The sequence below is a fragment of the Maniola hyperantus genome, chromosome 15 (genome assembly GCF_902806685.2).
Source record: "Maniola hyperantus chromosome 15, iAphHyp1.2, whole genome shotgun sequence".
NCBI classification, from domain to species: domain Eukaryota; kingdom Metazoa; phylum Arthropoda; class Insecta; order Lepidoptera; family Nymphalidae; genus Maniola; species Maniola hyperantus.
The window spans coordinates 4,559,119-4,577,497 of record NC_048550.1 but is presented as its reverse complement, the minus strand read 5'-3'; the positions used below and the strand labels follow the sequence as shown (position 1 = coordinate 4,577,497).

Genomic DNA, 18,379 nt, shown 5'->3' with positions numbered 1-18,379 from the left:
TATCCATAGAAATTAAGTTGCCAACGTGAATGTGCAAAAGAAATAAATACGGAAAACGAAAGCGAAATACGAAAACCGAAAACTAAAAACGGAAACGCAAACGGAAACCCATAATTGATGAAACATTGAAATACGTTAGGATGACTAAATTTATAACTATTGTATTTTCCCAGGCGAAGCCATGGGCGAAAAGGAGTGAGATTTTCCTGGAACGAAAAAATTCGTCTTCACATGTTGACTCCAGAAAAATTCTAAATCTCACCAATCGGTGTTGCCAGACGCAACCCGAGTCTGGCCGCTCTCATTTAGTTTGATCATGAAGCCAATTCATTTTTGAATATTTGCGGAACCTAAGGATATATTATAAGAACCGTTTTGTTAATGACTTAACAATAAACAAATGATATTATGGTTTTATTTAATTATTTTGTTTTATTTTTACGACAATTGACAACGAAGCAAACGCCATCTATTGTGGCTCGAATGAACTCTGAACATCGACCCACGCGTAGTTCTGCACCTTGATGCTAGGTGGCACCAACATACTTTGAACAAAATTGATTTTTATTAAAAGCGAAACGCTAGTTAGTAGTTCAAAATTTACAACGTCACAATACTTCCCCTCCTACGAAAAGGTTCAACAGGTTGAACCACGCTGCCCTCAGCGTCATCCAACAACTACTAACAATTTGCCTGAAACAAACAAGAAAAACACAGAAGTTACGCGTGAACGCACATCTACTACTAACAAGGAAAATTGTCTAACAAAATAAATATACTGAAAACAGTGTAAGGTTTTATACATTATACTTAACTACACAACCCTAACTTCTAAAAAGAATATATACAAAAAAAACTTCATGGTGTCTAAGACACTTGAGTGGAAACATCTTGGCATCATTCTTCAGCTGACTGATAGAATGCGTCTAGGCCTACGGTGGTTCACTCTTTTAAACTACCATCGTAATATTTGTTACTCAACAAATACGGAAAATCTGGTTGTGAACGGGTCCATCTGATATGGCAACCGTTCTCTATCCCATTCGGAAAAATAAAACCGAATCAAAATCGGAATATGAGAAAAAAAACGAAATAACTCTCCTAGAAAATAGATCTCGGAACAGAATCGGAAAAATAACAGAAATGATCCATTATCTAGAAGGAAAACGAAAACAAAACACAAAACCCCCCCTTTTCGTTATCCCCAAAGTACGATATTTGCATTTTTACTTTCTCAACCGGTTGGTCTACCACAAGCATTCCAATCATCACATATTCATCCCTACATACATCCACTACATTCCTCCTCAACTGAACCATGGTAATGTAACTGTTAACTCAGAACATCACTACACTCATACAAATTCCTAATTGAATATTGATAACTTAAATATTCAAACAGTTTAGACCAAACTAAGTAATGGCAAATATCTACTTCTTAATATCCTTAATATGCCAAGTGCCTATTGGGTGGTTGTCAGCTACTCTAACTAGTTCGTAAACCAAAGGTGACAAAACCTTGACAACCCTGCACTTTTCATACTTAGGTGCCAGCTTAGCTGTGAAAAAATTTGTAGCGTCGCTTTGTGGATAGGTCTTTTTCCACACTATATCCCCAACAGAATAGCTTGCAGACCTACGCCTTAAGTTGTAATGCGTTGCATACTCTGCATGAGCCTGAAACAAATTTCTCCTAACCTGACCAAATATGTCCTCCAAAGTTCCAAACTTTCCTGCGTATTCCTCCCTTGGAATTCCGGCCTCGTACTCCTTATCCGTGTCCTTATAGAAGGAACCATTTAAGACCGGTTCTCTAGCGTGGACAAGGAAGAACGGGGAGAATCCAGTGGTTTCATTAACCGCACTGTTTATGGCGAACTGGACCTTGTACAGGTTTTCGTCCCAGGACCTGTGGTTATCTTTCACAAAAGCGGCTACAGCAGTCATAACAACCTTATTGTACCTCTCAACAAGGTTAACTTGCGGAGTGTACAGTGGTGTGTAGTGTAATTTCGGAATATTATAACGCTTAATGAGATTACGGAATTCAGATCCTGTATGAGTACACAGTGTGTTACAACCTTTACAATTACAAAAGTAAACAGGCAGCAAAGTTGCAATGAACTCTGACTAGCATATTATCTTTCAAAAAAAAACAAAGAGATTGTGCAATGGTTTGATGACTGTTACTTTACACTTTTAACACATAACCTAAAATACAACAAAATCTGTTTCTAAATGTCACTTTAAACTACCAGCATTCAATTAAACTTAACATGTTTGTGTGTGAAGTAGCTTTTATCATAACCTTAACACAGCTCTAAACAAAATTTCAACAAAATAATGAAGTATCAAGTCACTGAAAAAAAAATTGTTCATAACTTCATACTTGAACTTAATGTAATCTCTGAATATAGTTTATATATTTAGTTTCACAAGTTGTAACTCTTAGTATTTATAAATGTATGTGTGTAACTAGTTAACAGCACATAGCGTTTCAAAACTTTAATTATACTAAGTTACCGGAATTTTCAAACATAAGATGTACTTACTATTGAAAGCAATACCCAACAACAACTCAGTTAAGCAATGTTTATTACTAAACTGAAGGCAAACATTCACTTATACACCTCCAAGGTAAGTCAAATAACATAATTGAACGGCATAAGCACCATTTATAATGTGTTAATTAAATAAGAAAAAACCAATGTTGGACTATACTCAGAAAATTACTTAACCTATCAGACAAAATTTCTAACTATTAGTTATTATTTAGTTAGTTAACCATAAAAAAAAAACAGCTTAGAGCTCTTTGCAATGTGTCACCACTTAGAAAATTGTACAATCAGCGGAGTACATTTCATAAAATTCACAAAATTTCTCAAAATATACTGAAATAACTATATAAAAAAACGTTCGGGCGCCATTTGTAAGGGTGGTAAATTGGGCGGAATAGAAATATACCCGGATACGGAATAATCTACCACCTTACAAAGATTAGAGGAAAAAAAAAAAATTTTACTTACTTGATCTATCTACCTAGTAAAGAATAGAAGCTAGCCGTCGACTCCCTTGTAATGTATATGAGGTGTTATAAATGAAATTTGCTAGATGTTAGGCAAAATTGTTTTTAATGTAACTTTTACCGGGGTCGCTTAATACATAGTGATGGCTAATAATGCTTAGTTATTCTAGCTTAATGCCAAGACTTAATTTAGATACATTAGAATGCCTTAGGTAGATAGTACATAAAATCTATGTTTTAAATTTAAGATGCCATTGGCATGGAATAGACAATGACACAGTAAAATTCATAAAATTGTTTCAAAATAAAAGCTCAGTAGTAAAGACAGGGTTCTTACTGTACACATACACTAAGAAGGTTCACTAAACTGTTCCAGGATACAAACATTTGCTTACTTGTAGGTGCGAAGACTGCAAGGTAGCTGGACGGCATCGGCCAAGCTCCCAAAACTCGATTTAACTTGATTCTTCACAACCGAAATGTTTCATTACAAAGATTTTCACCAAGTCTTATCCATAGAAATTAAGTTGCCAACGTGAATGTGCAAAAGAAATAAATACGGAAAACGAAAGCGAAATACGAAAACCGAAAACTAAAAACGGAAACGCAAACGGAAACCCATAATTGATGAAACATTGAAATACGTTAGGATGACTAAATTTATAACTATTGTATTTTCCCAGGCGAAGCCATGGGCGAAAAGGAGTGAGATTTTCCTGGAACGAAAAAATTCGTCTTCACATGTTGACTCCAGAAAAATTCTAAATCTCACCAATCGGTGTTGCCAGACGCAACCCGAGTCTGGCCGCTCTCATTTAGTTTGATCATGAAGCCAATTCATTTTTGAATATTTGCGGAACCTAAGGATATATTATAAGAACCGTTTTGTTAATGACTTAACAATAAACAAATGATATTATGGTTTTATTTAATTATTTTGTTTTATTTTTACGACAATTGACAACGAAGCAAACGCCATCTATTGTGGCTCGAATGAACTCTGAACATCGACCCACGCGTAGTTCTGCACCTTGATGCTAGGTGGCACCAACATACTTTGAACAAAATTGATTTTTATTAAAAGCGAAACGCTAGTTAGTAGTTCAAAATTTACAACGTCACAGTACATATCTACAGTAGCTGGCAAGGAATATTTTACATTGACCTTTAGAGCGTTGTCTCTGTCACTCATACCTATCTCCTTCTAAAGGTTGATGTACAATATGTTTTGCTACGTACTTCAAATAAAATATACCTACACTTTCAGTAGTAAGAACATAGAATCCTTTTAAATCTTTATTTCAAATTCGCACACATAATGTTATGAGCAATATCTGACAATAAAACTGTAACTGGACGATTTATGTACTTTTGAAAATTTCAAGTGGAGGAAAATATGTCTGTCTGTCTGTGCACGCTTCACGCTGAAACTTCTGAACTGATTTGAACGAAGTTTGGCATGTTTATAGATAACACTCCAGCTTGATAAAGGATAGTTTTTATCCCGAAATATGATAGGGATGGTTCGGGATAGGGATTGATAATATTCGTCGATGTTACTCCGTAACTCCATTAAATCTTATCTGATTTTGACTATTATTTTTATTTTACAAAAATTGTATTATCAAGTTCCTAGGTCACCTAAGTGGCATGTAAATTTTGTGAAGATTATATCAATTATAATTTCGGAGCTGGAGGAACTACTCAAATCGATAGCGATTAGTTTTAATAGCTTACCTAGTAAAAATTAGACTTTTAACCATTCAACATAACAATAAAAAAATGGTAAATTCCTAAACTCGGTGCAATTTAATATGGATTTTTATTAAAATCCATATTAAATTGCTCGTCGGAATATTTCACGGGAAATGCTTATTAAATAACACATTTAGGCATATTTTCAATCTATAAAATAGGAAAGCCCACCCGAAGCCGGAGCGGGTCAACTAGTATTAAATAACGGCAATTTTATGATATCTTGTCGAATTCCTATAGCTACGATTGATAAACGATTAAAACCTTTATCTGATATAGGTACGTACGGTCTAACTTCATATTTCGTCGTAGACATTCTAAGCACATCCAATTTTCACGTATGATTCACTTATTATCAACAGGTATTTTAATGAATAACATTTTCAGTAGGTACATAACTAAAATCCTATTTTACTCCCACAACGATCTAACAAAGATTACATATGAATAAAACACTTTCAAGTTTTACTCACTGACACGTGCACTTGTTAGTAGGCAGTAATACTGGGACAATTATATTCAAAGCTGCTTGAAATATATCATGAACTACCACACATTTTATTACTATTAATTTAAACAAGTTGCTAGTTTTATTGGCAATAATTGTATTTAGCGGAGTGAATTCAGAAGCGGATTGTACAGAAGTTGCTCGTTCGCCGTATCTATTAATAGATCTTGTTTATAAATCTGAAGAAGATTCATTCATTACTTGTGTAGAATGCGTACAACTGAAATCTAAGGTTAAAAATCAAGGCCGTAGCTAGGCCGGTTGTCAGAAAATAAGTAGATTTAGACTGTAACAGAATTCTTAGAAAGCTATAAGGTTCTACTAGGTAGGTAGTAGGTACACTTAATTAAAAAAAACATAATTTTTAAATTAACTTAATTATTATTTTCTTAGTATACAAAGTTGCTTTAATACTGGTTATTTTATTTATCTACTTAGGTAAAGTCACGTGTATCCTCGTCTATTCAGGTTGTAGTAGAGTCCTTTTAATTTCATGAGTTGCGCGTGCGTGCCGCGCTCCGCCACGCGTCCGTTGCTGAGCACGCAGATCGCGTCTGCGTCGCGCACCGTGCTCAGACGGTGCGCGATCATCACGCACGTGCGGCCCGCCTTCGCCGCGTCCAGTGCTTCTTGGACCACCTACAAATAAAAAATTACAATATAAATATAATAATACATATATTATGTGATTAGACGTAGGTATACATACTAGTTTCGCTCAATTCGTCTGTCAATAGGATGTTATACTTTTTTTTATAATTTTTTAGTGTTTACCTACACTTCAAGGAAATTACTAAATAATTTTAAATAGATACATATCAAAAATTGCGTAACCGGCAAGAATCGAACCTGCATTTCTAGGTTCGCGCCCGATGCCTTGACCACTCGGCCACGGTCTCGCTTACTACCAGTGACGAAATTGGTAATCCGTGGCCGAGTGGTCAAGGCATCGGGCGCAAACCCAGAAGATGCAGGTTCGATTCCTGCCGGTTACGCAATTTTTGATATGTATTTAAAATTATTTAGATGTTATAGTTCTTGCATTTCACGAGGGCGATGTGGCTCATGCTTGTGTTTAAGTCGTATCGTTATAAGTAAGGTACCTACACTAAATGTGTGCGTTTGCGAGCGCTTGCTCGCGACTGATTAGTCCACATGCACGCACACTTACGCAATGGCCATGTAAATGACGTAACCTCAAGTGTAGTTCGCTCGCCTTCGTGAATTGCAAGAACTGTACGTTATTTGTGATTTGTAATTATTGCAAACTTCTGTCATTACAAAATGAGTGACACAATGGAAACGAAATGATTCAACTAGTGTTAATAATAATTTATTAACATGGCTAATAATCTTTTTAAATCCATCTATAGTCATTGAAATTCATTTTGTCGTTCAATAAAGAACAATAATTTGTCCAGTAATTAGAGAAGGCTTTTATGTAATTTAGCTTTAATGTATCTCTTGCTGATGTCGTCTCGTGGATTTAAGTTTTTATTAATCGCGTAGAAACTCTTTGATTTTCCGGCAAAATGTAGCCTACGTCACTCTCCAGGCCTCCATAAAATCTCATATAAAAAAACCACGTCCGTCCGGCCACATCCGTTGCGACGTGATTTAAAGACAACAAGACACGCTTTCGCATTTATAATATGGGTATGATTTTTAACAGTAAAAAAATAGCAAAAAAAGAGCTGTAAAAAATGTAAATCACAAATTATTCACCTTTTCACTTTCTGTATCTAATGCACTCGTAGCCTCATCGAGAAGTAGTATTTTAGGTCGCCGTATCAAAGCGCGGGCAATTGCAATTCTTTGCTTTTGACCTCCAGATAGTTGTGTGCTTTTTATTCCGACGTTAGTTTCATATCCCTGTAATAAAAAAACTGGCAAGTGAGAGTCAGACGCGCCCACCGAGTTCCAAAACTTGGAAAAATCTTAAATAGTTCTTTGATTAAATTAATGTACCTACCGTCTCAAAAATAAACCCTTATTTGGAACCGCAAATGTAAGTATGTTGGTAAAAGTTTATTGCTTATTTCTAAAAACTGCTTACTAGAATCCTGGAGTCTACGATTTATTTTTCCTGTAATATTTACAGATTTTTAGCTTTGCCAACTTCGCAAATAAGGGGACGTTATCAGCCCTTTCCCCTCCTAAATATTTTTTGAGTTGCAATAAGTTTGAACAAGCATTCTTTTAAACTTTTCCAAATTTCAAGTAGGTATTATTATTTAAATAAGCAGCGGTGACAAATGGACGAATATAATAGTTGCAATTATATAGTAGTAGTCTAATCTTAAATATATAAAAGGAAAAGGTGACTGACTGACTGACTGACTGACTATCAACGGACAGCTCAAATTCCTGGACGGATCCTCTTAGAGCCTCAATAGCTCAACCGGTATAGGAGTGGACTGAAAACCGAAAGGTCGATGGTTCAAACCCCGCCCGTTGCACTATTGTCGTACCTACTCCTAGCACAAGCCTGACGCTTAATTGGAGAGGAAAGGGGAATATTAGTCATTTAACATGGCTAATATTCTTTTAAAAAAAAAAAAATAAAAAAAAAAAAAAAAAAATCTTAAATATATAAAAGGAAAAGGTGACTGACTGACTGACTGACTGACTATCAACGGACAGCTCAAATTCCTGGACGGATCGGGCTGAAATTTGGCATGCAGATAGCTATTATAGCGTAGGCATCCGCTAAGAAAGGGTTTTTGAAAATTCAACCCCTAAGGGGGTGAAATAGGGTTTTGACATTTGTGTAGTCCACGCGGACGAAGTTGCGAGCATAAGCTAGTAGTATTATAAAGGCCCTATGGAGCTCAATACCTACCAAAGGTAAGGAAGTGATGAATTCGTGAATATTAGCTTGCTTGGCGACATCAATAATTTCTTCCATGCTGATTGGCCTGGCGTTGTCTCCATATGCTATGTTTTCAGCAATAGTTCTATCGAACAAGACTGGTTCTTGCTGTACAAATCCTATAGTTTGTCTTGCATCAGCCAACCTCAGCATTGGCAGTGGGATATTGTTTTGTGCCTAAAAATAATAAAATCTTTTTAAGTAGTGCCTAAAAGAAAAAAAACTGACTGACTACAGTGACATGCCAAAATACAGCTCTCGCACCTTAGATTGGACTATATTTCTCAAACAGCTTGCTTGGTCTAGAAACTGGAAAATTTGTATGTAGGATTTTTTATGTAGTAAACAGTAAATTACATGATGCGCCCGCTTTGATAGTTCTTTTTTGAAAGTTGAAAGTTCTTTTCATTTTAAATCCCGTGGAAACTCTTCGATTTTCCGGCTTCAGGATACAAACTTATCTCGGAACCAAATCGATAATATCCAAGTTAATATAGGTAAGTTACCCATAGGTTTGCAAAATCCCGTGGAAACTCTTTGATTTTCCGGGACATAAAGTAGCCTATGACCGTCTCCGGGATGTGAGCTCTATTCCACATTTCGTCAAAATCGATTAAACGGATAAGCCTTGAAAAGCTAGCAGACAGACGCACTGTCATCCATACTTTACTAATCCATACTAATATAATAAATGTGAAAGTGTGTCTGTCGGCTAGCCTTTCACGGCCCATCCGTTCAACCGATTTTGACGAAATTTGGTGCAGTGAAAGAGATAGCTTGCATTCCGGGGAAGGACATAGGGTACTTTTTATCCCGGAAAATCAAAGAGTTCCCACGGGATTTTTAAATCCACGCGGATGAAGTTGCGGGCATCATCTAGTTTATAATAATACCTACTAGATTCATCATCCAGTCCCCCGTAAGAAATTATTTTTAGAAATTCTTTCCGAGAAAAACCGACTGTTTATAAATAAATACATAATTTTGAAGAATATTTTAGACTTGAAGAGCGAACTATGCATACTTACCACTATTCCTTCATCGGGATCATAGTATCGTTCGAGGAGTTGTATAATAGTACTCTTCCCACAACCACTGGGGCCCACCAATGCTATGGTTTTGCCTCTCTCTATTTCTAAATTGAAGTTTTCAAGAACTTTCACTGATGGTCGTGTTGGATATTTGAACAATACGCTTCGTAAGCTTGCATTCCCGGATCCTCTCTGAAATGTGAGATATTTCTGTACATCAGTCATCGATTAAGGACAAAATTCTTTATTTTATACATTCAGACTGTTATTTATAGGTACTTACAAAATCTTCAGTTGCAGGCAGTTCCGGATCTGTTATTTTAGATTTTCGATTTAGGAGTTGTATAATACGTCCCGCGGCACTTAATCCTTTGTGGAAATCAGGAGCGTAGGCAAAGGCAGCCGCTGCAGATGTGGAGCCCATAATAAGCGTCTCAGATGTTCTATAATTAAATGTCAAGAATACTAACCGCAAAATAATTTTACAACACCGTAGTACCTACGTTGTAAAAATATTTTGAAAAATACCTACTTAATTACTACGCCATAGCTAACGTTATGGTATACCATTAAATATCCTCCATAATATAACGTAGCAGAATATACGAAGTTAAAAATTCCTCTTGATAATCCAAATGCGAGTCCCCGCAAATGAGTTGCTCGTTTAGCAATATAAAGCGCTGGTCTTAGTTGACGAGCATACTCTTCAACAAAAAATGCTTCTCTGCCTAGAGATGCAACTGTGCGTAGATTCGCTACAGCTTCTACTGCGATCTGAAATACTTTGTTATTTATTGTCTCGTCTATTGGATACATTTTTTTGCAAATTAAATATGTGTTTTGGTACCTTCGAACTAGATTCCATAGCTTTCGCTATTCCCGTAGATTCTTCGGTCACCATTTTAGCTTCTGCATAAATAAAGGCAAAAATAGGTGGCACGAATGATAAGGCAAGTAGCCCTAAGCGCCATTCGTAATAAACAGCAACTGCAGTAGCGAATGATAAAGTACCAACTGATTCTAATATTGTGCTTATTCTTTGACCTGTGGCCTGTTAGAAACAAAAATTACATTTGCAACAAATAATTAAAATATAATAAAATAATCATGCCATGGTAATATTGATGTTATAGGATATCTGGCGCGTATTACTGACATATAATGATATATTACCGCATGCACAGAAGCGGCTTCACCTGATAAACGTGCACACAGAGATCCAGTTGAATTATTTTTGTCATCAAAATAACCAATTTCTTGTTGAAGCAATTTTTCAAACATCAACTTTCTTAACCTTGCCGTCAGATGTTCACCAGCTACTGAAAACAGGAATCCCTAAAATATTTAAAATTAATAAAGAAAATTATATGTTCATTTAAAAGAAATTATTTACATAACTAGAAATTCCAAATTACTCACCGTAACTAAGGTTGCAAGTCCAGTTATTATTCCGAGACCTAAAAATATCAGTGCATGAATTCGTACTTGCGCTTTAACTGCATTTGTATCAGGATTAGAAAGTATACCAATAAAGTCGCCAATAATTAAAGCAAAAAGTGGAGATGAGAGACCCATAATGACTGAACAAAAACTAGCCGTAGTTATAGACTTCCATTCAGGCGCATTAAGTTTAATCACTTGAGTAAATGGTGCCGTAACTATTTCTTCTCGATTTAGCTTCTCCTCCTGAAACAGATTATTTGGATTAAATGGTTCAACATTTCGACATTCACAGATTTCTGTAAAAGTTGAAGTACCTCTACTGTTACGTTAAAATCTTCGTCTTCATCTTTGTCTTGCTCCAATGATACAGTTCGTTTGAAATCACCTGCGGTAGCTGTAATTTTAGGAAACATTGAATAATTACTTATTAAGTTGTCATAATCATAAAAAATATATTTTTTGCTGTTGGGCAAACCTGTTTCAGAAGATTCTGGAGTTGATTGCAATATAACCATATCATAATAATGGCGTCTTTTATCCATCAGCTCGTCATGGCTTCCACTTTCTACTATACTTCCTTCTTTGAGAACGTAAATCTTATCAACATTTCTAATTGTTGAAAGCCTATGGGCAATGATTATTGTAGTGCGGCCTTCTCTGGCCTAAAATGATTCAATGATAAAGTAGTGCGTAACATAAAAAAATTTAAAAATTAAAATCTATAAAATAAACTAAACAAAGCATTTTATATTTTTTATCTTACCTTGTCTAGTGCTTTTTGAACCTTTGCTTCAGAAGATGCATCAAGAGCACTCGTAGCTTCGTCCAATAGGAGAATACCCGGGTTGCGAATAATCGCACGAGCGATTGCAATGCGTTGCTTTTGTCCTCCAGAAAGTGAAGCACCCCGTTCGCCTACTAATGTATCATAACCCTATAAAAAAGAAACTTTAGATACAGAACAGTGGTAGATGCTTGATATTGACAATAGATCCAATGGTGATAGTCTAATATTAAAATATTACTTTCTTATTCGACAGTAAGTTTCAAAGGTGTCCTACGTACAATATTCTACTTTATCAACCTCAGTTTTGAATGTTTTGACAAAAAGATTTTATAGACTTCATTTTATCCTGTCAGAAAAAAGTAGGAAAAAATACCGATGGAAGTTTTCTGATAAATTCATGTGCGTTGGCTAGTTTCGCACTTTCTTCGACGTCGTAGTCAGTTGCATCTTCACGTCCAGACCAAAGATTTTCACGTCCATATCGAATGTTTTCCCGGACCGTTGTGTTAAATAGCACTGGTTCCTGTGCCACAAGACCGATTTGAGTACGTATCCATTTCACTGAATAGTCACGAATGTCAATTCCATCTATGGTGACCTGGTAAAATTAAGAATTATTTAACGAAACCGGAATTGTCAAAAAGGTGTAACAGATAAGAAATAGTATATTCATTTTCATCTATACCTATATATTAACGCACAGCTCAAGCTACTCGACGAATTGGGCTGAAAAGCATGCAGATAGCTATTATGACATCTGCTAAGAAATTCATCGCTAAGGAGTTTTGAAAATTCAACCCCTGAGGGGTTAAAATAGGTGTTTAAATTCGTGTAGACCACGCGGACGAAGTCGCGAGCATAAGCTAGTAAGATATAAAATAAAAACTGTATTTCTAAAAAATTGAGAAATGATCCACTTTGAATTTGGATGTGTTAGCAGAGCAGCGATTATAAATGGCGGATGTGAAGAATTTACACTCACTTGATAAAAAATTTGATACTCACGCTCCCATCAATGACATCGTAAAATCTGGATATTAGCTGAATGATAGTGGACTTGCCGCAACCTGAATGTCCCACTATAGCTACAGATTGACCTCGTTGCACATTTAGACTTACTCCTTTAAGGACCTGTTTTATATTACAATTCATGTAGAGTGATTCACTGAAGAACTTTGGACTTTGTATTCCCGGGGCTATTATTCAAGAGTTTTTCTTAATAATATCTGTCCCGGCTGTACTCACGTGTGTAGTCGACGTTAGCCCGACTAGTTTCGAACCCATACGGGGTCCTTTTTCAAGGGAGTCAAAACCGCGGCACGTGCGCGAACGGACTCCCTTGAAAAAGGACCCCGTATGGGTTCGAAACTAGTCGGGCTAACGTCGACTACACACGTGAGTACAGCCGGGACAGATATTATTTAGAATGGAAATCACTCACGGTAGTTTAAATGCTAAAATAGTTTTTCTTAATTTCCAGAAGTAAGGATTTTGACTTGAATACGATCGATTTTAATTCAAATTATTATTATGTAGGGTAGGAGTATTATAATTTAGATTTAGTAGCAGTTGAATCCATTGTATTTTTTGTACATGTACTTAATTATATTCTAATGAACTTACCGGCACATCAGGCCTGGAGGGGTAATGAAAAACGACGTTGTTCAAAGCGATATATCCCTCCGTAGCACCGAATTCAACACCTCGATCCAGTTCGGGGTTGATCTTTGGAATGTTATCGATTAGTTTGAATATCTGTGCCCCTGCGCCTGTTGCTGTTCCGAATGTATCCATTAGTGAAGATGACGACTCAAAGTTTACAGATGCCAACATTATTCCGAAAAAAACCTAAAATATTGTACATTATCATTATTTTCTGTTAAACTAAGTGACTAGTAGTCTGTCACGATCTGTTATATAGATTGTAGGGCAGATAAAATGACGCCGTAGGTATGATTTATGCTAGACCGTGCCGGGCGCGAGCCGTGCCACGTCCGACGCGCGGACAATTCACGGATTGCAATTTTGTATGAAGAAACGAACCACCGACGAGGGTCGGATGACTCTGACACGGCACGGTCTGATGTGTCCTCATACAAATTCCCAATCTGGTGCCTCGGACGCGGCACGGCACGGCTCGGGCCTGGCACGGTCTAACTATAGCATAAATCATCCCTTACCTTACGGCAAAATAGGAGTATTTTTGAGCCATTGATTTAATTTAATTTAATTTAAAACAACTTTATTGTTAATAGATTTACAGAGAGTAAGAGAGAGAGAGATTGTTTAGGTTTACAAAAAAATCAAGGATTTGTTTCTTTACAAATTAAACAAAAACGATCATGTACCTTCTTAATAATTATTATTATCAATACTAAAAAAACTTTAAAGATTTCCGGACTAGCGTGTCGAAACTCCACCAGTTTAATAATTTCGTTATGTAAATAAAAGTGCTAAAAAAATGGTGTTATTTCGCCAAAGGGATTATAGGCTTACTGTAGTAAGGTATGTCTAGGTTACTTACTGCGACCATCGTGTCGACGTTATATATTTTAGGTTCATCTAGCATAAGTTTGTACCCAAACCAGAAGGACAGGCCATAAGAGCCGTATATGCAGACATCTAGCAGACCCATAGACATTGCTTCCAATAATCCTGGAAAAGATATACAATTATTATTATAGGTAGTTGATGTACACTAAGAAACGATTTTTACGATTTTTAGAAATTCCAGCCGAATGCAGCCGTGGATGATCTAATTCTTAAAGTACGCTAGTCTCTTAAGGGGACTCACTTCAGTGCTTTCTTCATACAAACGTAGGAGGGAAAATACTACAATATTCGATATTGTACGCACAAAACTAAGAATTATATCGATTTATCTCGTCTTTATCTAGGTTCATTGATATATAAAACATTGAAAAAAATATTGATTTAAAAGTTACGAACCTCAAAAGATTCCTTTTTTTACACTAAATTTATGACAACTTTTGGCGTGAATAAATAAGATTAGGGATATGAAAATTCTAAAAAAAATTATCATTAGACATAGTTTATTTATTCATTAGTTGAAATAACTTTACTTTGCAAACATAAATTCAGTAGCTTTTTCTCAAAAATACTTTCCTAAACCCTTGATTTCGGTGAAAATCATCGTGCCTCTCACCTTTCTCATACAATGTCAAGTGAAAAGCAAATAGGTTCGGTCGAGCGTACTGCGCCACCTTAAATCTCGAAACTAAAATTTGCTATTGGTGTATGTACCTTTTTTAATGTTGACACTCCTGGCTTCAGATAAATGTTTTTGATATCTATCTATCTCTGTTCGTTGCCCGCTAAAAGCGTAAACTGTTCTAATAGCAGAAAAAACTTCTTCAACTACTGCTCCTGCCTTGTTTGATAATTCAGCTTCTTGTTTTGATAATTTAGTCGCGATCTAACAATAAGATAATATATTTATTGATCATTTAAGCTTTGTTATATTTTATAACTCTCTTTTTAGCAGTCATGCTCATCCATATTTCATACAAGAATTTTATTTTATAACGAAAACTTTCTTACTATGTAGGTAAATAATGTATTTTTCTCTGTGTATGTGTATCTGATAACTTATATTCCCCTCCAACTAAGCGTTAAGCTTGTGCTAGGACTTGGAGTAGGTACGACAATAGTGCAACGGGTGGGGTTTGAACCGGCGACCTCTCGGATTTTCAGTCCCCTCCTTTAACCGTTGAGCTATTGTTACAGAAATTAATGAATGTTTGCAAGCTTACCCAGCCTGAACTCCAAATGAGACACATTGTCACAGGGAAAGTAATCAAGCACAGTAAAGCTAGTTTCCACCCTTTTATAAGTGCCATCATAAAACAAGTCAAGAATTCAGCGGTGTAGAATATAAATCTTTCCAATTGTTCTCCTATTCCATTTTCTATTTTGACAACATTACTGAAAAGTAAATATTAGGTTCCGTCCAACCAATGTTTCGTAACCAGCTACGAAATAAGATTTATACTTTTATGTTTTTTCGTAACTGGTCATTAATAACCAGTTACAACGTGGACAGACAGCCGAAAATTGCATAGGAAATAACTAACCACATTTTTTGAAGTGAAAACTTATGTAGGTACGTCTATATTCTGGGAAGGTCGCGTCGTCGCCGCCATACCAAAGGTAATTGTGCTCGGAGTGCCAATAGATGCAAGAACTAAATTGTAATGTTCATGATTTTCATTTACAAATTATATTAATTTTTGATAACCTGCTATTAGATTGATGACCCAAAAAAAACCACTGTTATTTCATAGTTGTAAGTTTTTTTGATTTGTGAACACTTACTCGGACATCTGCGTTGCGAAATCTCCAATCTGGTGAGTGTCAAAGTATTCAAAGTCCTGATGTAAAGCTGCTTTTAAATATGCTTGTCGTATTAGAAATACCTGTTGAATTAAGAAATTGTTTAGGAACAAAAATTGCGAAAGCGTTAAAAACTGTTATTATTATATTTATTAAAAAGGTATGCTCACCTGATTATATGCAGATAGGTTCATGAGGACTGTTCCAATATACGTAAGAATTATTAGAGCAACACCAACAAGACTGTTATAGATTGCAAAAGTTTTTGACGCTTGAAGAAAAACATCTACTTTTGGCGTGCCTTCGTTGACCGATATACCAAAGTCCACCATACTTTGGATGTATCCAGATAACAATAATGTATTAATAGCGGTAGAGCATCCACTAGTCAAAGCAGTAATTGTCGCAAGTAACATGCATAGTTTGTCTTTTGCGGATGCAAATCTTAACTGAAAGTAGAGGTGAAATTGTACAATTATTCTTCTAAATATACTTAGGTAACTACTTGGTCATGTTTTTCATTTGCTTATTGTGTTTTTGAAAATAAACAACTTACTAAAGTGAAGAACGATATGCTTGGTGCGTCTTCATTTTCGTCGGTTTCTAACGCGCTGCTGGAATGTACATTACAACATTGAAATATTGTGAAACAGCAACATTTTTTTGGAAACTTATTTGAATAAGTTGAACATAATATTTTTTTTTGGAATTTATATAAGTAGGTACGTAGCGATTGGGCAATTCGTTCGAATAACAATTGAACAATCGAAAAACAATCGATTGTTAATTATTTTTCTCTATTCTATATTCTCCAGAGTGCTCCAGACTCTATGTTGAATATCTGTTAACTCTCCAATCTCCAGACTCTTGCCAGATTTCAAAATAAGAGTCTGGCCAACGAAAGTAGATACTAGAAAAGCGCGGCAAATTCAAAAATATCTATTGATATTGCCATATTGGCAGCCCCAAAATTAGTAAGTAGGTATAAAATACCTGGAATAACCTAATTTGATAGAACAGAAATGAAAATAAGGTATTCTAAAGGTTATTTTGGGGCTGCCATACTGATATTTTTTAAATTTGCCGCGTTTTTCCAGTCTCTTCTTCATTGGCCAGACTCTAGCTAGCAGTAGCACAAAGCACATACCTACTTAAAAACAAAAATATTTTTATATTATGTAGTGTTGTATGTGGCGTTTGAAGTCGGTTCCTTTAAAATATTTTTTATAATTAATAGATTATACCTATCTAATATCACTTACTTTCTAACTTCATTGACTTCATTTCTTAATAACGCCTCAGTATCGTCTATCAAATGATCATTATTTTCATTCATATTTTCCTCTTCATTCATGGTTGGATATTTCGGTAATAATTTGTGAGTTATTCTAAGATTGTGAGGTTAGAATGCGGTATGTTATCAACACAGTTTATTACACGACTGTGGGCGATACTACTTAAGTATCTCCAGATATATATACGTTTACTTGCAATTTCAATGCTAAGTTTTGTTTTCCTATATCTACAATCTATCACGACACACAAATCGTACCCATCCACTATGACGCTAACTAGATTACCTATAATAAAGTGAACAATTCTCTACTTCACGGACTTCACGTTGTTTTGATACGACCGCTTGGCGGCGACGAAAACACCACAGAGGATAAATTCTTATTGACTACTAGAGATGGACCATTTAACATGTGAAAAATCACGAAGCAAAATCTCACTAAGTTTTAAAATTATTACATTTAATCCCGCTTTATTGATTCGCACGCGTGTATAAGATAAATGGTTAGAGTTGCTATTTATTTCTTGAAATTGCTACTAAACTCTTTAGATTTTGCTTAAGAATTAATTCTAAACCATTGACATTTTATTTGTAAACAGAGGCACGTCAAAATGATAGACAAAATACTACAGACGTAACAGATAATATATAGCAGCTAATCCAAAGGTCTTACATGGTGAAATTGATTTTATTATATTTTAGAAGTAAAGTAATTGTAGATTTAAATAGAGTATAATGTGGAATTTTGAAGTGTATAAATTTAAAACTAAAGTTTAATCTCTATTGTCGACTCTATTGAATTTGAGTTTTATATGGTATCATTATACTTATGGAAAGGGTAGCCAAAGGGCTATAAATGGCTCTGCTTTGACGGTAGACATCATTAATTTTCCTATTTTTAAGAAGAAGCTGTGACATACCTACAGGTACGAATATTGTTGATTTTATATTTCTATTGTTGTACTGTGTATGTTGATTTATGTATTGTTCAAATGTGTAATTGGTATTTCAAAATAGACACCACCGAGTTTTTTCTTGCCAGTTCTTTCTCTCGGTAGATAATATGCTTTTTACGAACTGGCGGTAGATTTTTCTTAAAGGAAATAATAAATTATTTAATGATAAAGCAATAAGTAATGGTAAAGATAAACTTTGATTTGGAGGGAGTTTTTCCCTGAATAAAACAGTTTATTTCCTTATACAATCTTTTATTTTGTCTCCTACCTACAACCACGCCCTAGCTTATTGATAACGAACTAAGGTTTAGACTCTCAGTAGGTTGATTCCTGACTCTATTGTCTCTATACTTCT

General features: G+C 35.4%; 1 protein-coding gene and 1 non-coding gene across 2 annotated transcripts; one reads left to right on the top strand and one right to left on the bottom strand.

Moving 5' to 3' along the window:
- Nucleotides 1-5,476: 5,476 nt before the first annotated feature.
- On the bottom strand, nucleotides 5,477-17,543 carry LOC117989218 (ATP-dependent translocase ABCB1-like). The gene is made up of 22 exons (XM_034976554.2): nucleotides 17,037-17,543; nucleotides 16,331-16,388; nucleotides 15,945-16,223; nucleotides 15,757-15,857; nucleotides 15,195-15,366; nucleotides 14,686-14,857; nucleotides 13,946-14,076; nucleotides 13,045-13,269; nucleotides 12,427-12,552; nucleotides 11,795-12,019; nucleotides 11,398-11,568; nucleotides 11,110-11,296; nucleotides 10,949-11,028; nucleotides 10,611-10,877; nucleotides 10,365-10,526; nucleotides 10,039-10,242; nucleotides 9,724-9,965; nucleotides 9,475-9,634; nucleotides 9,189-9,383; nucleotides 8,131-8,337; nucleotides 7,014-7,160; nucleotides 5,477-5,927 (listed from the first exon to the last, which is right to left on the bottom strand). Exons 1-22 carry the CDS (start codon nucleotides 17,126-17,128, stop codon nucleotides 5,733-5,735), a joined length of 3,798 nt encoding a protein of 1,265 aa, XP_034832445.1. The 5' UTR covers nucleotides 17,129-17,543; the 3' UTR covers nucleotides 5,477-5,732.
- Nucleotides 6,211-6,283, top strand: TRNAL-CAA (transfer RNA leucine (anticodon CAA)). The gene has a single exon. It is a non-coding gene; the product is annotated as a tRNA-Leu (tRNA).
- Nucleotides 17,544-18,379: the final 836 nt, after the last annotated feature.